Source organism: Seriola aureovittata, chromosome 20 (genome assembly GCF_021018895.1).
Source record: "Seriola aureovittata isolate HTS-2021-v1 ecotype China chromosome 20, ASM2101889v1, whole genome shotgun sequence".
Taxonomy (NCBI): Eukaryota; Metazoa; Chordata; class Actinopteri; order Carangiformes; family Carangidae; genus Seriola; species Seriola aureovittata.
Genome location: NC_079383.1, coordinates 17,414,090 through 17,437,401, shown reverse-complemented (window position 1 = coordinate 17,437,401; position 23,312 = coordinate 17,414,090). Strand labels below are relative to the sequence as shown.

Sequence of the window (23,312 nt, the reverse complement as noted above, 5' to 3'; positions counted from 1 at the left end):
TTAAGTTATTTGCTGAGTGGCTGATTTTCAAGCTCCATAGACACTCACTGATGATGAGGCGTTGTCCTTGGCAGTGGGAGTGGAGGTGTAATGAATGTTTGCCTGTAAAAAAATAAAAAATAAATAAATAAAAATGACAAAATAAAATAATGACAATGAAATAAAAATGCATAGATCTCCACCTTCTATTTGGATTTCAACAGTCATTAAATTTACACAACTGTTTCTTTAGGATGATGCCAGGCCAGCAATGCAACACCACCAGGATTTACCTTGAGCCAATTTGATCTCTAATTCTTCTCATTGTCACATTTGAACTTAATTAAAAATAGATAATTAAGCTCAAGGAAAATTTGAATTTTTACTTTGTTATCATCCTTTTAAAGAATATTAATCCACAGCTGGTCAGTTAGAGACATGAAGGACAATCAGTCAAAACTCACTGCTGCTTCTCTAATGACACACCCAGTCTGCATGAGGCAAAGCATCAGTAATCAGCTGGTCACAGAGAAGCGGTCACATGCTTTTCAGACTGGCAGACATGATAGCTGAACTAGTTATTGTCTCTGTGTTTTATTAAGAGATGCAGGGCTCAGAGCAGCTGACACGTGTTCTAAAAAAAAATCCAGGCCAGAGCAGACTGGGCCAGAGACCCACTTACGAAGCGGGTCTCCCTGCCTGCCAGGGAGCTGTTGGAAGAGTGGTGGCTGGGCTAAGGGTGGGAGGAAAGGTCAAAAGGGTCACCTGTAAAACACCTTCTATTGTGCTGGAAGTGACTCATGGAAAAGCAGGGAATAAAATGAAGAGATGATATGAAAACAGAATATTTATAATAGCTGCTCACCGGCTGGACAGTGGGAGAGTAGGGTGCTTCCCTGATTGGGCTGTCTGTCCTGGTGAAATCAGAGGAAGGAGCCTGGAAAATCAGACCAAAAACACACTTAACGGCTGCTCTTACTTTGAGTGAGTGCACTGAAAAAACAGTGAAGAAAAGACAAAAGCAAGTTTCACTGGTTAGTCCTGTAGTAGAATCATTGTACATTAAATTCAACCAACAACAGGCTCCCGCTGATAAACATGCACTTTACTGTGCGGTTTGCGAGTCGTGTTCCTTCGTGACTTACGACCCTCCTTGCAGCTGTTGGGACACACATTCCAGTCAATCCTGACTATGAAATGACTATGGGCCCAAATACCTCACGAGGTGCCACAAGCTCTGTGCTCACAGCAAAACCACGCACCAGTTCGGCTCCTTATTACACTGAGATTAATATACTCATACCTGGACACACTTCCTCAGAAGAAAATGCTTCTCCCCATGAAGATTTGCACCGACAGAAACGTGTTATTTTCTCAGACTAACTATTCGAAACCCAAAGAAGTTCAGTTAACAATCACAGAAGAATAAATAAACTATTTAATATACACATTTTTTTAAATTTGGACATTTTGTCCTTTAAAAATGAATCAAAACAATAATTATCAACATTGTAACTGTTGCATAGTTGTTACTATGTGGTGCTTTAGAAACACAATCAAAAAAAAGCGTGACTGTTAAAAAGTTAACACTTGCTTCATCCATCTCAAGGGACACAATAAAGCAAAACAACAAACTGTGCAGTAACACACCATGCTGCCTCCAAACCACACGCAGGCAGGCGGCTTGCCTTGCTGAACAACCATGGCTGCAGTTGGCCTGGTTTCCCGTAGCCCACAGGAGGCCCCGACAGGATCTGCTCTCCAACGGGAAGGCCTTTTCCTTTGCGATTGGCCACCAAGAAAGGGTTTTCTTTGAAGCAGATAGGCTGAGAGTCTACCAGGCACTCCTCTTCTTCAGGTGCAAATGTTGTTGAATTGATGGTTGTGGATGAGCCAGCACTGTCAGCAATGGAGCTCCCATTAGGGGAGAACTGGGATCCAAGAAGATAATCGTGCTCTGTGTTTAGACTGGGGCAGGACTCGGGGTCCATGTGGCTGAGGGGTGGATGACCTAAACTAAAGCCCAGAGGCTCTAAAGGGGCTCCATACTGGGCCTGCAGGGGGGCCTCCATGGGAGCAGTCAGAGGAACAGAAGTAGAGAACTGAACAGAAGCAAAGGAAAGAGGAGGAGGACAGATACAGTGAACTGATAATAATAAAGGAATGACAGGGAAAAAAGATGCACTCACTCACACACTCATACAAAAGGAAATTATCACTAATTGAAGGTAAAAGAAGAAAAGCTGGAAGTTTCAAAACAGAGGAGAAACTGAAAAGGGAGGTTCATAACAAGGAGAAGAACTTTTCCTCTGTTGTCCATTCTTTCAATTAGTTTTAATTAAATTGCTTCCAACAAAGGAATTGCTGAGATTGAGTAAAATTATGACAGAGTTTAAGGAGGCTAAAAACTAAATCATTGATTTCCAAGTTGCAATGCACCAGAGTTATCCTTAAAGAGCAGTTTCGAAAAGTGAGGAAACTTTGATCATTGGGGTCAAATTGAGAAAAATAAAATCAAGAAACATTTAAGGAAAAATAAAAATAATAAAAGTAACCTCTTACATATGACCAAATAAAAAAAAATGAAATAAGTTCAGACTCTACTGTCTTAGTTTCTGGTTTTATAAATAGAAACTTGACACACGCGTACGAGTTACTCACATCACTAAATCTTTCCTGAAGCCTTTCAGATAAGTTTCTCACAACTCATCATTCAAGACCTGGTGCGCTAAGCGACTGGACATAGTACTATAGTTAAGGCTCTTGGCCTCTGCCTTAAATAACCATATTATCAGAGCAGCGAGACATTCAGGCTCCAGCACACCTTCACCTCCTACTGTACTTAACAGACAGACATGAGGCAGACAGCTGATGACATGAGGACAGAAAATATACAATGTTTGAACCAACCCATGTCAAGAAACCTGATACTCTTAGTACAAACTTAAAAAGGTGTCATGTTTATCTACATACCTGACACCTAAAAATACACGAAAACATTCAAGTCAATCCAGAAAATCAAACATGCAAACTACTTTGGAATTTATTAGACGTGACCCCGATATATCTGGTGATAATCAAAATAGTCGGACCAAGAATACAAGCATTGTGAAGCACCAATGTGTCACTACATGCTGACTATAAGAGTCGGTGGTGTGATGAGGGTCAGTGGGATGGAATGTGAACGAGTGCCCTTTTGGCTCCGACACAGACTGTGAGGGACAGCTGGGGTTCTGGTGTGACAGAGGCAAGCGAGGCTGCTAGCTCACCAGCATGCCAGCATAGTGAGTTAGCCATGCTGGGAAAAGTCAAAAGGGAACCAGGAACTGAACAACTGATACTTTTACTTGTGCAACGGATAGTTGTAGTCTTTAGTTTTGACTGTCTGAATTTTAGTTTTAACACCTGTAATACCAGTAACAAACACCCTCATGCTGAATTGCTTACCAGAGGTTTTCCAAGTAACATTAATCATTGTAAAAATCACTGTCAACACCGACCACCGACATAAACCTGGGTGAATAAATAGTCGTTGGGGATTCTGGAAATGCTTTCAGAACAGCGGTAAGTGGTGTTAAATTACACTCTAGGTTTTTTAAAGATGAAAAATAAATGTATTTATTTATCCGATTTTTCACTCTGTATCTTGATTATATGAGAGACACAAACTGGGGCTAACTGCACAATAAGCTGCAGTAACATTAAGCACCTTTCAGACCTGAATCCTTTTATGTTAATCTGATGGCAATTTAATATTGTATGTTGGCTTCATGTCTGAATAAACACCCTGGTCACCTTTTCTGTGAAAGTAATGATGGCAGTCTTGTATTGCTAATGTTTAGACCACACTTATTTTTCAAGACAAATTAAACCTTTTTAAAATAAATCAGCTCAATGTTCCTCAATGATCCTAATCCTACATTACCAATAACCATCTCTGCTGTTCATCATAAAAAAAACAAAACAACTTTAGTATGAACTTGAAGGCAGCCTTAGTGGGTCACTATGATACAGTTTGAGCAGGGTCACGTGTGCTGGAGAAGCAAAGTCATTATAGCGGTCGAGTGGAAGTTCACACAACTTACATGTAGTAATAGTTAATATAACTTAAATGTCTCTATGAGCACTACGGGACAATTTATTGTTCCTTTAAAGTTTTAAAATATGTATTTAAGAGAACAGAATAAAAATGCGTAATCGAAACAAAAGAGAACAGAACTTGTGTCAAAAGCCAAGTCAAAAATCATGAAATCCTCACACCCAACAGACACACAGAGAGGGACCGACATCAATCACAGACAGAAGCAGGGACAAACACACTAAAGAGGAAAGAAAAAACAAAAAAAAAAAAGCTAAAACAGTCAAATCTTGCCCACTGAGCAGCTTTATACTCACTGTAGGACGGTAACAGGACAGCACTGTATGTCCACTCAAACTTACTCCTCCCAGGACTTTGAGAACTCAAACTGAGACACTTGTCTGTTCCTCTTAGACAACACCCTCCCTCTCTGTCTGGTGCCCCACCCACCCAAGAGACTCCATCCAATTCTGAGCCAGATGCGGGTTTAAAATATCGCAGAGGACAGGCTGGTTGATAGTGGACAGCTGTCCCCCTTCCCCCTTCTCACCACTCTCTTACACACTCTTTATCAACCAGGACGGTGCCTGCCCTTTGGCCACGCTTCCTTTGTACTGTACCTCTACTTTTTTTAAGTTGTCTCTCTTTTATATTTCTGATCTCGATTCTTTCCAGATGAGGTTGGTCTTCACATTCTTTTTTCCAAACTTCTTGATAAGTCCTTGTTCTTCATGTTGTTTCTTTCAATCCATGTTGGTCACGTTTGTTCTTGTTAACTGATGTAGGACAGAGTTACATCACACTGACCTGATATGTTGTACGGGTTTGGCCTTGGAGCTTGAGGTTAATATCCAGTAATGTTGACTGGGGGGGTTACGCACGTGGAGGGGAGGTAACATTCCTGCCAACTGGTTGGGTATGGGTCACTCAAGAGTTTTCCACAGACATAAACATGAGGGATTCCATGACAAAGTCTATTCTGAGCTTTGAAGGCCATTTCCAGCATAGCCCACACAAAAATACAAGCAATCCACAACTCAGAGGAAACGAGCCTTTTGTGTCTTTTCAAAAATTTTGAAAAGTACGACCAACATTATTCATAAGAAGGATTTATCATCAAAACTTTACGTACTGTCCTCAGACATTAGAACACACACACACTTACCCTGTTGACCTTTTGCAGACTGGTGGTGGGCAGTGCAGCCAGGGTTTTGTAGTCAAGTTTTAGAGGTCCAGTGCTGATGTTCTACAGGGAAATAAATAGAAAACAGAGGTGAGAGGTGGTTTAGGCTGAGGGTTTATTACACAACAGGCATCTATTCAAAGTGAATTAGTTTAACTGGGAAAGGCCATGTATGGAAGTGTAGAGACTCGTTCCTACAAGGTTAAGGATCCACACTTTTATGTTAAATGTAGACCAGCTAAAGAAATTCCCCAACGTGTAATGTGTTGTTATATTTAAAGGAAAGTCGAGTCAAACCTCGGAGTTGATTCTTCTTCACTGTCTGGCCTTTATGGACACACGATTGTGACTTTGATAACTCACCCAAAGTGGACTTTAAGGATAGTACTTCATTGTCTCACAGTTCTGTGAAACAACACACTACCACCACCACCAATGCAAACCCTTGGGTTTTGTTTAAAAAGAAAAAGAAGAAAAAAGAAAGAAAGAAAAAGAAACAAGGGCGTTTTTGGTCTCAACACCAAGCTTTCAGCAGGACTAAACTGTAGGAAACTGCCCCTCTGCTCTGTTGAGGCAAATCTGCCAGTAAGTAAAACTGAGTCTGTGGTGTTTTTACCTTTATGTCACCTGAACACACATTTGTGTAACTCTGGGCCTTCTCCAGTAAAACCAAGCCAGTCTGAATAACGCTCAAGCCTGATTAATTTAAGAAAACCAAAAGAGAAGATTCTATTTTCCCTGAAAAATACAGGGATAAGTAACATGGTAAAATCCTGTGGCAGCAGATCTGTGGTGTTTGTGGTGAAGCTGCCGTTTTGTACACAAGGGAGAGTTTGTCTGAGGACCTGCCATTGAGGAGTGTCTCACCTCAGTCTCCTCTTCAAGCAGGCGAGTTGCCTCCTCACGCTCCAAGCGCATTCGCTCCTTCACCAAGAAAGGAAGGGAAGGAGGAGAGTACAGAAGGGCAAGACACCCAACCACACAGCCACACAGTAATGCGATGAGAGGTGAAATGAGAAGGTGGATGATTTAGGAAGTGTTACAGGGGGTGAGGTGGAGAAAAATAAAAGTGGAGGAGGTGATATGGAGATGGGATGATTTGATGATTTCAGATCACACCAAACACACCAAAAGGTAAAGGAGAGATGAGAGAAAAAACAGAAGGGAAAGAAAGGATAGAATCCACACAAATTAAAAAGTACTCTATTCATTAGCTATGGGAGCAGAAAAAGCATGCAAGACGGGACATTGTAGGAATAGTTCTGTCAAACACAATATCCACATAAGGTGCAGAGGAGAAGCTTCATTCACCCGATAACAGACAAACCTGAGCCTCGAGTTTGGCATTTCCCTGAGCTATGTTGTAGCAAAAAAAAAAATCTCTTGTCTTACTGTATTTCCATCTATCTGCTGATCTGACAGAAATAAAATTACCTCTAGCCTCCCGACATCAGTAATGGATTTTCAGTTTCACTTACCACTTTCTCCATCTCTTCTCGTTCCCACTGTGATGTCTCTCTCACCATCTCTGACTCCTGGAAAAGAGCAAGATTTAAGATCCTTACAATCCCAGTAAATGATTACCATTCATCTTGTAAATCTTAGCGAAAGCACTGCTAGCCGGAGTAATTCAAACCAATGAAATTTCCATATGAATTATGCGTGTGCTCTGATAAAGGATATATGTCCAAAACCTCTAAACTGAAGTGTGCAGAGGAACAACAAAAACTAGCCTTCAACAAACCAACAGGCCGCTACATTCCTTTAGTTCGGGCAGCCTCCCAAAAGCTAATCTGGGCAAAATAAACAACTGTGCTGGCGCTTTCTGGCTGCTCTGGCGGAAAGATGGGTATGTGTGGTGTGCATGGTTGGAGTGAGTCATTCCACTCCGCTCCACCTGCTAACACCAAACTGCTGTGGAAGCACAGTGGTGGTGTAACGGAATCGCTGAACAAAACATTTGATTCATGTGTTGACTTGAATGGCATTTGGTTGATACCAAGCTGCACTGTGGTTCCTAGTGTACGAACCAAAGCTCCGCATTGCTCTCTTGCCTAAAATTAACTGCATATACGATGTTGGCATTCATGACTAAGTTACATCAGCTAAGATGAATAATCACTGTACCTTCTGTATGATGTCCATCTCCTCTGGGCTCAGGTCTCGGTCTATAGAAGAGATGCTTTCCATACTGTTCTTGCGTACAATGCCTGTTGCAAACGGGTTGGCAATGATGCCAGGGGATGCCTGGAAATGAACCCAAACAGAGTTTTGTTTAAAATTTTGATTTAAATTGAACTTTTAGGCAATGATTTAGCATCAAAACTGCAGGTAATACTTGCAATTATTAGTTTTTTAAGTAAAAGTAGTCATAAAACCCAAATATTCTCTGGTTCCAGCTTCTAAAATGTGTATATTTTGTGCTTTTTTGACATATATCATTGTTGACTCTTATATTTAGTTGAATATATATAGTATATTTATAGTTTTGGACTTTTGGTTAAATTAAAAACGATGAAGATGTCATCTTGGGCTCCTTTTCCCTCTTTTCTGACATGTAGACTATGTAATGAATCAATTAATTGAAAAGGTAATAGGCAGATTAAACAATAATGAAAAAATAATTAGATGCAGCCTTAAACACAATACTGAATCAGAGGTCATTCAAATTTATCCTATGTGATTAACAGTTTACACAGTGTTGTATGTTTACGAGTGTAAGTGAAAAGAACCATTTGGTCAAAATCCAACTCCTCGTCGGGCCTCACCTCTACAGCAGCAACTTTGTGTGGGTCGAAACCATCACACACCAGCATGACCAGAGAGTCTCCCACTGCACGAAGCACTCGCACTGCCTCTGTGTGCGTCATCCCCAGCAGGCTGTGGTTGTTCACCTCGAGGATCCGCATGCCCACCTGCAGTCGGCCGTCTCTTGCTGCCGCTCCGCTTGAACTCACCTGTTTGAATATCAATCAATAATAAACAAGTGGTTTAACCCAGGGTGTGACTAATGAGAATGCTGCCTATATTAACCTAATAGTAACTCCAATTTGGGCCCATGCATTACTCCGTTAATGGTATCTTTTCCATGAGTCTTAAAACTTAAAACAGCCAAGCCTCTAAATACGTATTTCTCAATAGGTTAGTGGCTTTAAATAAAGTTGACTGTCACATATGAACTCCTGTGTTGTCCTACCAGCTGGCTGTTACAGTTCAAGTTAAAAAAAGGAGGATCTCTAGGCCCCAGTTCTTTCAAATGTGGCCAAAAGGCCTCCAAATGTTTAACAAAGAAATGAGAAGTTCAAAGTCGTAATACCTTGGAGATGAAGATTCCCTCGTCCGTAGGGTCAAAGGGGTTTCCAGCATGCCCCTTTGCTCCTCCCCGAATACTGATGCCAAGCTTCTCCCCCGGCTGCTTTTGGATGACAATTTCCTGCATCCCAGGTGGTGAAGGATCCCTACGTACTAACATACGAATCTCCTGCTTGTTGGCCAGCAGGGCTCGCACAGCCTCTTGGTGAGTGGCATGACGCAGGTCAATGGCGTTCACTTCTAATATTCGGTCCCCGACACGTAGTCCACTCTGACATGCCAGACCATGAGGAATCACCTGATGGGGCACGGAGAGTGAGACGCAAACCAAGGTAACAGTGGAAATAATCCAACATATTTTGGGAGAGAGAAAACATTTGGAAAACAATACTTCACTATTCTTTCATAATAATACCTTTGAGATGAACACCCCAGGCTCGTTGATGCCAAATGGGTGACTGGCATGATCACTGCCTCCCACGATGCTCAAGCCAAGAGGGCCACCTGACTTCACCAGGATCACTTCCTGTTAGGATTGGAGGTAGGAAAACTTTTGTGCAAAGAGATTTTAACAAATGCAGACTCATTAAATTCTACTGCAGAACAGCCAACTGAAATGTACAAATTCATGACTAAGCCTTCTTGTTTATAGCAGTCATCTCTCAATCTATCTACTTTTATAATTTGTCTAACAAACGCAAATCAACCTGTTTCTACTGCAGGACATGTTCACAGCTCTAAGCAGCTAAAAAGCAATATCTTTGCATTATTGACTGGATGGGAATGATACACCTGGTATAACCAGGCTACAACCTATAGCACACCATTACTTAAATTAGGCCGAGCCTTCATACCATGCACCATCTTCTCTGGAACTGGACAGCATTAAGGATGAGGCGGGCCAAATAAACAAACATTAACACAGAGTGCTTCTACCGCATGGTCTAGTAAAACTAAAAAGCCATTTAGCATAAGTGCTGAGGTCACTTCTAAGGGTCTCACCTCGATGGGGTACTCGTCCTCCATCCGACTCAGATGGTTCCCATGAACGGAAAGGCCTTCCTCTTCCTGGTCTGGAGAATCTGAGGGTTCTGGGGGTGGAGGGGAGTGGGCACGTGCCCGGGATTGACCCGGAGAGCCCCCTGGTGCATTCAGGTCTCTCTCCACCAGGAGGGCGATGGTGGGGGAGGTGCCGGTAAGGAGCGCTACTGCCTGGTCATGTCTGGCCTCTGTCATGTCTACACCATTGATCTGGATTGACAGTAAAACCAACCACGGAGGGTGTCAGCCCACCAGGACGCTCTGAGTGACAACGGGCCACATTTGCCATTGGCACGGTGAACATTCGTCTCTCATCAGAATCTACATCTCATCTCTCAAAACTATTTCTCAGGATTTACTGAACATTTACAACATTGTGATTTTAATTCGAGTGAGTACAGTTATTTGAAGAAGAACCCAACACCTACACAGAGCAACAGGAATAGGCAGAGAAAAAGAGGGAGCAGGGGTAACAGCAGGCTGCTGCAGGCAATTTTAGCTGGTAGAGCTTCCCAGAGGAAGAGAGGCTATGAGCAGGCAGAGCTATTCCCTGAAATTAGTATATTAATGCTTGTCTTGCTATCTTTAAAACGTAATCAGTAAAACACTTTCCCACCCTCTTGCCTTTGTTTACTTAAAACAAAAGTAGTAGTGTGTAGTTTGTCCAAAAAGTTTGATTTTAAGTCAACAAAGGCAATCAGGAGAGTCCTTAATCATCTGCAACTATGTCATGAAGAAAATATTCAGTCATTAGTTTTGTTAACATCCTTTTATAGAATTAAGAGAGGGGGCAGCTTTCAGGCATGCAATCTTAAAAACTGTACATAACTGGTCCAAAGTGACAAGTAGAGGTCAGCACTGACCCGACAGTACCAGCTCTTACCGTCGGCTGAATCGCTGCCGTGGCCGCTGCCATGGTAACAAATGTCTACCATGGCAGCGGCCCGACAGGCTCAGCCCACTCCACCCCAACACCATCTCCCACCACCAAGCAGGTAAGGAGATGCACTTAATGCATTAGTGAGCATGCAGAGGGAGGGTGTATGAGAAAGAGAGGAAAAAAGAGGCAGCCTACAAATAGACACGGAGAAGAAAAAGACAAAAGAAAAACTGCCGGAGGAAAGAGGAGAGTAAACCCGGGAAGAAAGCAAAGTTACAATTTCAAAAGGAGCTGTTTCACATTAAGCATACTTGAGGAGTCATCATTGGTGGCTTCAGAGTAATAGTGAATGACACAATAATGGATAAAAACATGCAACACAAGAGAAACTAGTACACTGACAGATACAGGACAGCAAAGCCAAGCTCGGAGTTTGATCAGCGAAGGAAACTAAGGAGCATAAATATGTCGTGCAAGAAGCTTAGGAGCAAAAAATATAACGTAAATACTACACTTCTTAACCAAAAGAGCTACACAGTATGAATCTGAGGAGACATTAGTATGAGGACTTTATTAGTATGCTGACGTATGCAGTTATTATGTGGTTAACATGGAATCTAACCCAAGTTAGTCTTATCTCTCTAAGACAGGGCCAGACTTAACTTGAGTAATGAAAGCAGTGTTGTGGGCGCAGTGAATACAATTACACAACTGCAATGAAAATATTCAAACTTACAGAAAAGATGGCAAGGTTTTCCTTTACATTGCGTTAGCTGAGGCATCCTCCACAAAACTGAGAGGAGGCCCCAGATCTTGAATAATATAAAATAAAATAACTAAGAAATAATAAGCCTGTTTTTTTAGAAAGCCAAAACACTATTAACTGTAACTCCTATAAAAACATTATTGTCCAATTATCAGGATGTACTGTGCTTATCAATACGAGTCATTATCCATTCTTAAACTTCAACTGGATTTAAAAGGTCGAAGTGGAAAATGACAAATTCTGGGTCTTAAAAACAAAAAATATTCCTGTTCCCACATTTGTGTAGACAGTGTAAAGGAAACATTTCCTATGTAGTGTAGGGCCCAGATGGAGATGTGGGGGCGATGGTAGTACTCACAGAGATCACCCTGTCGCCTACACGCAGTATGCTGTCTCTGTGTGCTGCTCCACCTTCTGCAATGCGAGAGATGTAGATTCCCTAAAAAAACGGACAAAAGAATCATGTTTACAACTTTTAGGAACAAAGAGAGGTTGCTAATTAGACAGGGTCGGCGGTAACGAATCTTGTGCAACGGGCTGCAATCCTGTGATGAATCAGTGTCCTAACTGTGAGCTATGTGGTAGGGGAGTTACCATTCAGTAAGCATGTGATATCCCACAGTGAGGACCTGAGCCAAAAATAGATTCCTTTATTCATTACTGCTAGCAGGTTTTATATTGGTAAATGTGAGATACTAAAAGCCCACAATGCCACAAATTTTGATATAAGGTTGTACACAAACAAACAAACAAACCTGGGCATACATTACAACTGATTAACAGCATAGTATTTTATCATTAAGACTCATTTGGACTGAGCTGCACAAGCGGCTCATTAAAAAGTAGAACCTCTGAGAGACAGCACCCCCTTTGCACAGACAAATTGCAAACAATTTGTTAAACCAAATAAAATCCATCTGAACTCCTAGTGTTCCACACCAAAACAAAATGTGCTAACACATGCAGGAGCAAAGTCTTCAGCACCGTCTTCTCACACCAACTAACAAACAACCGAGTCACTGCATCCATTTCAAAAAAGCTTTTGAAAAAGAGGCAAGACTTACAGTCAGACCCGACTAAATCATAAGTTTATGAGTACTTTCCTTTTTGTGGGCTCGGTGAGCTGCATGTGTTGCGATGTAGTATTGCGCTGGCCCAAATATACACCTCACACCGTCCAGTTACATTGAACCTATCAAGTGTCAAGGCTGGCTATTCATATCTCCGTCTCCCTGGTGATGACTGTAAACGCAGATCCCTGTGGCTGAGACAGTTACTGCAAACACTTTGTGACCTAACTTCCCAACTTCAAGACCATACCTGTTATAAATAGGCCCTTTAATAATTGCCTGATAAATTGTGTCTGCAGCTTTAGATGTTTTCTTCGTATCATCTTTCCCCTTGAACTGAAACCTATGATCTGAATCTACTACAGACTTCACTTGGATGCAGTTGTCAGATTTGCACGTCAATGGGAGGCTTTAAATATTAATATGTAAACTGTCCGAGGCCAGGGTCTAAAGCAGACAGTGCCTTCTTAATTTGTATGTAAATGTCATGCTAAGATTGGGTAATAATTCAATTATGTCTGCAACCAGCCTTTGTTTTCATTACTGAATAATCTGTCAATTATGTTCGATTGATCATTTTGTCACTAAAATATAAAAGATTGTGAAAAATTCCTTTTGTAGTTTACCAACAAAATGATTTTGCCATATTGTGCAAAGAATATAAATATATTGAAAAAGGTTTTATTGACATTCTGATATTGGTTTCAACCATAACATCCAAATGCTACCTGAGACCATGATGTAAACAAGGTGCTTTAGTAGGAGGAAGCCATCAAATACGTAGGTGTTTAGTGACTGAAGGTCAACCATCTACTCATTACCTCATAGTCTCAAATCTTTACTGGGAAAAACATGTCATTTGTCTTTGAAGCCCTGCCTGTAAACAGAACAGATGCATTTTGTGTCTCACCGTGTCTCCTGTGCGGTAAGGCGTGGAGCCTTTGCCCCCTGCGATGCTGAATCCCAGCCCCTTGTCGTTACGGATCAGGCAGGTGGACAGCCGCTGCTGAGGTCCGCTGGGACTCGCCTCCATGTTGAAGGCGATGCCACTGCTGCGTCTCTCCCTGGGGAAGTAGTCATCCTCCGGCCTCAGTGGCGTGGTGGTGATGGCGTTCTCCGGCTCCACCATATGCTCCCGTAGCACCGTCATGGAAACTGAAGCACCAGAGCTACGGAGAGCCTCCACCGCTGTGTGATGTTCTGCTTCGTGGAGGTCTACTCCATTCACCTGAGACAAAAAGATAAGAGAGAATGACTTACATGAAGTGTTCTTTATTAAAAACGTTTCTATAAAGCAGAGGAGAGAGTTACTAAACACAAACAGGCAAAGTAAATAGAAAATGCCAATGTTTACACTCAGGTCTTTACCTCTAGGAGTTTGTCTCCCACTTTAACCCCTGCTCTGGCTGCAGGACCCTCTTCAGATACTCTGGAGATGAAGATTCCCTGCAGACACAGTCAATGCAAGAAAATTAATTTATAAATTCTACGACTTTTGACGTATTGAATATATACAGATTCCGGTTAAAGGTTTTACCTCGTCATCTCCCTTGTAAGGCGTGGATCCTTTCCCTCCAGCAATGCTGATACCCAGGCCGCCTGTTTGTCGTAGGATGGTCAGGGTGTGCTGCAATTTGAGGAGGCGGGAGTCAGCACAACTACTACTGAAAACCTGCCAATCACCACTCAGCTCAGGACAGATTGAGAGGGAAGTGAGCCCACAATGTTGTTCTTTTCATTTTGATGCATTTTGCCATTTATTTTCACATCGTTGACTTTTTGATTCTAGTTGTGGGGGATTTCCCTCTTTCTGCCAGAAGGTGGCGTCAATCTTATCAAAATGATGTAAGGAGAGGCTCTTTGACTTGTTAGAAGCCTAATGTCAATACATGTAGAAGGTAATGTTTTTATGCCTTAATTTGAGATTGTATGAGTAAAGTTGCAGCCAAATCTGTCATCCACTAGCTCCCACATGACTGACTTTAGACTTCAAACATAAACTGAACAAACACACACTTTGTGAAGCCCTCTTCACTTGGATTCAGAGGCTAGACCCTTATAGAAAACATACTGCACAATGTGGATTGTATATGTATGGAAGAATGGACTTTAAAATGTGAGGTAAAAACTAAATAAGTTGTAACAGACTGTATAATATGTGTACTTGCAAGCCATGCAAAAAGGGGGAGGGATAGAGACAAATGAGGGACAGGTGGAAGGAAAATGGGAGATGTCAAGAGTGACAGATGAGAGGAGTGTGCTGTCCTGGATGTGGAGACGGTTTTGATGACTGTAGTGGTGTTCAAACCCCAGCGTTTGTAATAATGAGGCAAATTTGTTCATTAAAATGTTCAACTGCTCTGTAACAGTGAAAATAAATGTTGATTTCTTCATCAAGACTAAACAGCACAAGAGTGAACAGTATCCATACACAATCATATACAATACTCCAAACAAAAACATGCAGAAAAAAAAAAGAAGATGAAGACAAATCTACATGGGATTAACAACACCATTTAGTAAAGTAATGGTAATAAATATCAAGTATGCCATTTCTAGTATGCATCATAGGAGTATAACTTTATGAAAAATAATATTAGAATGCTATGGAGAAGCTTCTTCATCCATCTGGAGCTCTTCTGGTTGGCAGCTGAGTTACATACCATCTCTGTATACCTGTATATCCAAAAAAAAAAAAAAAAAAAAAAAAAAAAAAAAAAAAAAAAAAAAAAAAACACCTGGAGGAAGCAGGTGACATGGACGTCATCATCACAGAACCAGCCCATTCATTCCAGGGCAACACAGCATGGACAGGGGATGAAAAGGAGCGAAGCAGCAGAAGCAGAGGAAAGGCAAGAGAGGCACAGTGTGGCAGAACCAGACACTAGACTTGGATTTGTACAACTCTGTCGACAGTTTTAAGCTCTGTGGGGCATTGTGGCGTTCCCCCGACAACAGACATAGATCTATGAAGTTGTTGTTGTTTTTTAATGTTGTCATTAGTTGTATGTTCACTGTGACCCCTGATGGATAAAAAAATATGGTTGATCACTTCTGCAATGGATAATGTTGCAATGGAGGAACAGCAGAAGACTACAGTGGCTGAAAAACACCTGCACAGATAGAAACAATGCCTGTAACTTTACCTTTCTATATTGTCAATTTATGAATCCGTAATGAATCAAAATCTTAAAGGTGGTTAATAGATCATTCATTCATGATTGCTACAATCTTTCGTGGTAGCAAGAACAATCTAACTAGCAGGCAAGGTCAGAAATTCAATCTATTCAAATATACATAAACATAAAATATGCAACTATAGCTCCATGCTATACATTCCTAATCCAATTATTTATAACCAAAAAAGAATAGATAAAAAACAAATTTCCTTAATTTTCAACAATTTATCAACATATAGAGTTAGGCCAGTTTCCCAGGATGCACTCCAACCCTGACAATGACAGCTGTCCATCAACGAATTTTTGAAAACTACAGTTTTACATCCACAGCGTTTGTGTCTGAACTCCTGCTGTCCAGTGGAGAAAGATACATTTAAATATAATATGTATACTGTCCTTTTGCATCCAGGTTGTGCCACACTGCCCATAAATGAGTTGTGATTAGGGGGTCCCTAGTGATTGGCTTGGATTAACCATGGATATCTGAGGGTATTTTCTCCACCTCTGAGAACAGGTGGGTGAATGAGTGGGTGAGTGAGGGACACAGAAAAACAGACTGGACGGGAAAGAGTAGGTACAGACCTCTTCCTCCTCAATTCGAGCAGGTTCAATCAGCAGATTATTGACTTGATCAAATGACACCCCCTGTTAGGACAGGAACCAGCGAGAGGCATGCGGATTAGTCAGGCCAAAATAAAAATACGCTCATACGCACACAAAAAGAAAAAACAAAACAAAAACACTTTCTCACACTTTCCATAATCTTCACCAAACACACCAAACACTCCACTGTCTGCTTGCAGGTTGTGGGACTTCCAAGTCCACTGGAGTGGACCACCTTGAAGCAGAAGCGATCCCACACTCACTCCCCAGCCACCAAAAGCAAATACAGGCAGAGATGGAAAGACAAGACCAAGGAGCTGAGCTACAGTGCAAAACACACAGTGTAGAGAGAGCAGACAAAAGAAGGCAAAAGCTCCCAAACCAGAATAAGCCCAGCCTCCACACCACAAATAGCAGTTTCCTCCAGGAGCAAGGCTTAATTTAGACAACAGGCCTACTTATGTAAAGGACTGCAAGATGTTATAGAACAGTTTCAGCCTAAAAAAATAAACATATCTACAAGATGACTTTGCAAAAGTCATTTACACAAAGTTAAAAAAAAAAAAAAAAAAAAAAAAAAAGTCAAAGAAAATAGGTGAAATTATTAAAAGAAATTTGTCTTGCAGAATTTGATTTACAAGAACAAGGAAGAATCTCACTATCTATAATAATTTAAACATCCCATAATAGATTATTAACATATGACACAAAGACTCGTTGGATCTCACATTCCAGCTCTGCCAATACATGTTCTGGTTGGTCTGAAGTCAGCCACACAAACAGACCCACATCCATAAACGCAAAACAGATTTGATGAGATGATGATGTCTGATCAGTGTTAAAAAAAAAAAAAAGATTTCTAAAATTAGCACGATAAATCAACAGATCTCATTTAAGTTTCCCCGGATACTAATGATCAATAAGGGGACTGATTTTCTTGAGCAGACTTCACTCACTCCATTCACACACACACACACAGGCACGCACAGTGTTATAAAAGCAGAGTGTGAAAATGTAATTATTCAATTAAATCAGGAGATGGCTGATAATATGGTGAGAAGTTTAGTACTGAATTGGGCCGATGTTGTGCAAGAACGGCTGAAGTCAGCTTGCAGCTGCTTGTGCTCATATCTGGTATGTTATCTCCATGTAAACAAAAGATCAAGATGCAATCTTGTGTGGTCACAGAAGAAAATTAAATGGAACTTCTCTGTTCTTTCTTCCAAGTATGAGACAATGTTTTTACATCCATTTGTTGGTATCACATAACGTGCGTGTGAAGCTATTTAAATGTTGTAAGGTTTATGTTGAGTGTTTGTGGGTTTTGGTGGAGGACATCTTGTCTTTGCAAGACAGAGCAAAGAGAAAGCAAAGTTCTGAGGGAGCCATTCCGAGCCGAGAACCTGGTGAGTTTGTGGTTAAACCACAAAATCAACTCCTGAGTGAGAAAAAAAACCCCTTGATTTACAACACAAAGGTGGACATCTCTATCTCCACAATGACCCTGCATGCAATGCCACATCCTTAATTAGTGCTAGCAGCCCACTCCAAACTGAATGCAACTTGCAAGGTGATAAGGGCAGTCTATGCATACAGTATTAAATGTTTGCATAGAGGCAATGAGCAAGGCAAAATATATTCAATTTAAATATATTCTTATAACATAAATAGAAAATTTGCAGCATAACATGAACTAATAAACTTATTTACTGTGTTATGTACCTATGATACAACTTCTACACTTGTATATACATTTCACATTCACATCTGTGTACAAATGCAGGTGAGAAAAGTAATATTTTTTACTTAAATGTAACATGTGTAACTATTTCTACCCATCTACCCCCCCCCCACTTTCCTGATCTGCATCCTATCACTGCTGGGATCTCTACTTTACCTTTACTTGACTGGAGTTGGCCTGTTGCCGGCTGTCCTCCAGCTCCTCTACTCTGTGATGGTGCTGAGGGGTGCCAATACTCTGCTCTTCCTCCTCATCCTCAGCAGCCTGTGTCGGAGAGTTGAGGCTGTCAGGACTGAAGCCCTGCAGCAGTGCGGCCACAGCCTCGGGCTTGGGCAGCTTGGTGATCTTGAAGTGCTTCTTGTAATGTGGCGTGTCCTTTCTGATCAGACGCTGCTTCTCTGCAGGAAGAGCTGGCCTCTCGTCTTCCTCATCACTCCTCTCACCATCTTCCCCGTCCTCTTCGTCCTCCTCATCCCCACCACGGATGATGGGCTCCTCTGCAAAGTGCACAGTGGGCTGGAGAAAGGGAGATTTTAGAATTTGCAGACGGAAAGGGAAACCACAGATCTTTCCTTGAGCAAATTTATCAAAGTGAAAATTGTGCTTCCTTTTAATAAATATATCCTCTAATGAAAACTCTTTTCTGTAGCTGAGTCTGAAGACTGAATTGACTGAATATTCACCTCAATGTACTCCACCTCCATCTCATCCAGCTCTTCCTCGTCCTGAGGGGAGTGGCCATCCACAAGGTCCTCCCTCTGCGAGGTGGCAATCACATTTTGTCTGCCTTCATGGGAGGTGGCTGATAGCGTGCTGTTGGAGGCCTGGGAGTCATGGCTCTGGTTGGAGAGGTCACTGAGCCGTTTCTCCTGAAACCAACAAGTTTTAGTTCATTAGCATCAACAACACAGAAATATCACCCTACTTCTGCCTTGTTATCTGTCTGTTTTATTCAGTGTACAGTGAGGCCTGCACAAAATTGTTAGGTTTAAAAAAAAAAAAAAAAAAAAAAGATATGTTACAGTATGTTGAATGTACCTGCGGGTCAGGGGACTCTTCTTCTCCATCAGGTCTGGATGTGTAAGCCTCATTCCTCCTCTCCTCAATCACCTTCTTCATCACCTTCAGTTCACTGGGATGTGGTGTGGCTCTGCGCTGAAGACCCTGCGGCAAAGGAAACAAATTGAAACCTGCTTTTGACAACAAATGAGTGTCAGTATGGAGCTACTAAAAATACTTTAGTCACAGTAACAACCTTGATCAAGCACAGAAAATAGTCAGATGACGATAAAAATAATCCACACTCATTTGTACTTGAATGTTTGCTCAATTATAAGCACAACAGCTTCACACATAATTAGCTCGATGACAAAGATGTACAATATCATGATGATAAGTAATAGGGCAAAGCATAAAAATTCTCTAAACAGAGGGACACGAAGCGGACAGAAAAAGACACTGCAGCCGTGAGTTTCCTCACCCTGCGCTCTGCAGCAGCCTCATCATCCTCCTCCTCAGCCTTGGTCTCTTCCTGGAACTGAATGACTGACACACGGTTCAGGTTGCTGTCTGTCCAGCTGTCATCCACACTGTTTTGTAGCAAGTTCTCTGTGGAAAAAGAAGGAAAAGTGCAGAGAGAGGAGGATGTCAAACTGAGGTAATAGCTGTAGATTACTTTAGAATGAACAGCTTCGAGAACAGATTCTGTGAAGTCTCAGTCATACAAACACATATGGGTTATATGTGGTTTTGTGAGCCACAAGTATTTAACTAACTAGCTAAAATCTAAAACCTATGCAAAATATGAGCCATTTCCTATCTGTCTAATAAAAAACAATAACAAACCGATTCCAACTTCACATTTTATTAACAAAGTGCTACTCACCAAGGCTCGGAGAAGGCTGCTGGGGGAGTAAATAGCACGTCAACACCTTCTCTCCTGTTCGCTCATCATCCTCTGTCTGGAACTTGAGCATCGGCTGTGACTGGTTCTCTGCGAGCCACATGGCCTTCAGATTGAGGTTTGTCAGGGCAAAAGGCAAGTTTTGTAATCTGGACAAAAGAAGGGATGAGGTGAGATGAGCCACAACTCTTCCGTTTCAGGAAAAAATAAGATATGATCCACCTGATACTTGTATAATCTTCAATAGTTACATTGTTGGTCACAAAACTGGTGGTAAAAGAAACTCGGTAACTGGATGTATTAAGTAAGCTTCCATACATTAGGACATATATTTTTATCACAGGGGAAAAAAGGAGGAATAGGAATAGGAACAGGAATAACCTCCCTTCTCTCCCTTTGACAGTGATGCATTTGCCTGCAGTTTTCCAATACATAATTTATATAACTTAGCACCACAGCTGTGAAAATACATTTAGAGTAGATAAGTTGCTGTGTGTTTTCAAAAGTTCAATATGTTATGTGGTGTTTGTTACCTGTTTCCAGCCACATCAAGCACATGCAACTCAGTGGCATCTGCAAGCTCAGCAGGCAGTTTGCCCAGGCGGTTGTCTCTCAGTGAGAGAACGTTGAGGCTGGAGCAGCCGCCCAGCTCTTTGGGCACGTTGCCCAAACGGTTGCGGTCTACATTCAGGTTGGTCAGCTTCTTCAGCTTGCCCAGTGAGCGAGGAAGTGACTGTAAGGGAGCGAGACAGAGACCATTAAAATTCAGGAAAATCAATAATGAAACTTAATAGCCGTTAATGGGACTTGGATATTAATGGGAACGCATGAATCCCAACTGGGTCAGTGCAAGGCTCAACATGGTTTGTATCTCCTTACTTGTAAAAGATTCTCTGTCAAGACGAGTTCTGTGAGGTTTTCACACTCTCCTATTGAATCAGTCAGATGGGTTAGTCTGTTCTGATCCACCTTCAGGATAGACAGCTGTTTCAGACAACCTGGAGACAAAACACAACAGAATTTAACAAAGTGTGGCAATAAGACCCCAACATTCATAACTTTAGGATCATATACATCTTCACCTTGGTTACTACCACTGACAAAAATGTGCACAGTATCTGTATCCAGTTCAGTTTTTTACATGATATCTTATGTTTGTGACATGTAAATATTCTGATCTTAATGTTTGAAATATTTTGTTTAAATGAACCTAGGCACTGGAGTAATTGAATAGAGTAAACTAATGCAGGTCAAAATCAGATGACAAGCTTTTCACTGACATGGGTGTTCCACTAGAGGGCAGTGCTGTTCTTATTTAGCAAAGTCACCTACACAAAGTGGGCAAGTCCCTGGGTCCACTGCAACAAAAGTACTGCTTAATTCGATGTTTAACGTTCACACTGTACCCCAAAAACCCACTATAATACAACCCAAGAGCAATACAAAAAGATAGCTAATGTCATTTTCATGGGACCATCACTGGGTGTGAAAAGCATGGATGGTTGCAATGGAGAGATGACAATAATATTTATTTCATAATTGCATCGCTATTTCTTGTAGAATTTTACTGAGATTTATCATTCCCATTCTGTTTTTCTAAGACAATGTTTCTTTCTTTCCTTCCCCCTTGTATTTCTCACCTATGCTGTCTGGGACGACCTCCAGCAGGTTCTGTGTGAGCAGCAGGTCAGTGAGAGCCAGGAGGCCGTTGAGCTCTGCGGGAAGCTCCTCCAGACGATTCTCTGACACATCCAGACACACCAGTCTGCGGAGGTTCCCCAGCTCCTACACACACACACACACACACACACACACACACACACACAATAAATAACACTTACAGTGAGCCACAGAGACAATACAACCATTACCTTCACAACAAGGTGAGGAAATCTGCTGGTGGTAGTTAATCCCACATTTGTAGTTTCACAACAGTTTCTGAAGAACCGTTTTTGCAACAGTGCAGGTATAAAAAATGATATACAATGACATACAATATAATATACAAACTGATACTCACTGGTGGTAATGAGGACAACTGGTTACGGTCCAGCCACAGCTCCCTCAGGTTGGGGAGAGCACCAAGTGTGTCCGGCTAAGAGATAGGAGTAGGTTGTTTATATTTGTTAATATCTGTGTTGCAAAGTGAGGGAAGTGACTACTCTAAACACACACAACAGTAAGTGGAAATCTGATCCATTTGAAAACTATTAAGAGGTGTTGAGGCAAACAGAAAACACATACCTTAAATATACACATACTCTGTACATTAACTGGACGCTTATAGGTCATTTACAAGAAAAGTAAAAAAAATCTGAGTGATAAATGAAATTAAAGAGATTGTCAGTGAAGCAGTGGCTTTTGACAGACATGCAGGCAGGCAAGGTTTCATCATGATGTCAACTGTTTGCTTCAGCCTCCGCCCCTGTCAAGTCATGAGGCATTGTTTACCCTGTCTTATTGAGACAGGTGGGCGTTCCCACACTAGAAGCAGCGCTCACACTTGGGTACAGTGCAGGCAAGGCCTCAGCTCTAACAGACCGGCTCTGATGTGTTTGGCCAGGTAAACATGGTTTACATCGTAATTATCGTAGTGGGAATGTGACATGGATATTTGTGGTACGTGTCACTCTTTGTGTGCAGAACTAGTAGTGCAAATATAAAACAGATTATTTATAAGATACAACTAAGAGTGCTGTTTGAGCACTCAATGATAGAATGAATCATCTACTGTGTATTATGATATTAAAGCAGGATAAGATGTTCGTGTACCAAAACTTCCAGTTCATTGCTGCCCAGGTCCAGTTGTTCCAGTTTCACCAGGAAAGAGAGTGACCTGAATACACACACAAAATAGCACAAGTGGTAAGTCACACAAATATGCAGCGTGAAAGAACAAAGAACAGAGCTTTGCATACGAATACAACATAACACTCATTCACACTGACTGACACATGATGCAAAAGACCCAAATAAATGTCTGTTGGTAAAACTATTGCATTTGCAGGTGAGAGATGTTTTACCCAAACAGTGTATGTGCTAATGATGAGTACAATGCTGATCTCAACAACAAAAGTTACAGCAGGAGAGACAGTGGTGACAGTTCTTCATGCATTATGAAACCATCATCAGCTTGTGCTGTCAACAGGCATTTATTGTGCTCGATGGAGACGGTGGGAAATTAGACAAGAGGCTAAACTGAGCACTTGTACACTGAAGGGAGAGGACACTTACGTGGGCAGAGACTTCAGCAGGTTCTCCCTGAGCTCCAACGTCACCAGGTTAGCCAGGCTGTGAAAGGAAGCGAGTAAAAGGGAAGAGGGGTAGGGAGTTGGCAGGCCCAGTGAAGACAGGATGGGGGAGTAAGAGAGAGGGGAGAGGAGAGACAGGTTGGTTAGTCAGATGGCAAGTCTGTTCGTCTGGGCTGCCTGGCATGGTGAGGGGCTCTTCCATCTGGCGGAGCACAGCAGTGGCCCACAGCCCAGAGACTGGCTGCCTCAGAGCCCACTGGGCAGCAGAATCACACTCCTTGAAAACCTGCTCAGTCTCCTCATGTATCATGGATCTATCTGTGTCC

The 23,312-nt window shown here is 41.7% G+C and overlaps 1 protein-coding gene across 19 annotated transcripts in view; it reads right to left on the bottom strand.

Moving 5' to 3' along the window:
* The window catches only part of scrib (scribble planar cell polarity protein), a 64,251-nt gene that overhangs the window by 12,203 nt on the left and 28,736 nt on the right, over nucleotides 1–23,312 (bottom strand). For 13 of the 19 annotated variants that reach the window (XM_056363635.1, XM_056363640.1, XM_056363646.1 and 10 more), the window contains exons 5-31: nucleotides 22,970–23,026; nucleotides 22,508–22,571; nucleotides 21,756–21,830; nucleotides 21,376–21,520; nucleotides 20,615–20,733; nucleotides 20,269–20,468; nucleotides 19,718–19,884; nucleotides 19,313–19,440; nucleotides 18,871–18,996; nucleotides 18,516–18,701; nucleotides 17,989–18,348; nucleotides 16,071–16,133; nucleotides 13,847–13,936; nucleotides 13,678–13,755; nucleotides 13,220–13,537; nucleotides 11,598–11,678; nucleotides 9,555–9,803; nucleotides 8,968–9,078; nucleotides 8,557–8,850; nucleotides 8,009–8,197; nucleotides 7,368–7,487; nucleotides 6,719–6,775; nucleotides 6,108–6,164; nucleotides 5,223–5,303; nucleotides 845–916; nucleotides 662–712; nucleotides 49–102 (exon numbers count right to left, since the gene is read on the bottom strand). In XM_056363635.1, coding sequence (XP_056219610.1) covers nucleotides 49–102; nucleotides 662–712; nucleotides 845–916; nucleotides 5,223–5,303; nucleotides 6,108–6,164; nucleotides 6,719–6,775; nucleotides 7,368–7,487; nucleotides 8,009–8,197; nucleotides 8,557–8,850; nucleotides 8,968–9,078; nucleotides 9,555–9,803; nucleotides 11,598–11,678; nucleotides 13,220–13,537; nucleotides 13,678–13,755; nucleotides 13,847–13,936; nucleotides 16,071–16,133; nucleotides 17,989–18,348; nucleotides 18,516–18,701; nucleotides 18,871–18,996; nucleotides 19,313–19,440; nucleotides 19,718–19,884; nucleotides 20,269–20,468; nucleotides 20,615–20,733; nucleotides 21,376–21,520; nucleotides 21,756–21,830; nucleotides 22,508–22,571; nucleotides 22,970–23,026 — 3,592 coding nt within the window. Of the gene's footprint in view, nucleotides 1–48; nucleotides 103–661; nucleotides 713–844; nucleotides 917–1,667; nucleotides 2,082–5,222; nucleotides 5,304–6,107; nucleotides 6,165–6,718; nucleotides 6,776–7,367; nucleotides 7,488–8,008; nucleotides 8,198–8,556; nucleotides 8,851–8,967; nucleotides 9,079–9,554; nucleotides 9,804–11,597; nucleotides 11,679–13,219; nucleotides 13,538–13,677; nucleotides 13,756–13,846; nucleotides 13,937–16,070; nucleotides 16,134–17,988; nucleotides 18,349–18,515; nucleotides 18,702–18,870; nucleotides 18,997–19,312; nucleotides 19,441–19,717; nucleotides 19,885–20,268; nucleotides 20,469–20,614; nucleotides 20,734–21,375; nucleotides 21,521–21,755; nucleotides 21,831–22,507; nucleotides 22,572–22,969; nucleotides 23,027–23,312 lie in introns of all 19 variants that reach the window. The other 6 variants (XM_056363654.1, XM_056363637.1, XM_056363638.1 and 3 more) reach the window with 6 other exon arrangements.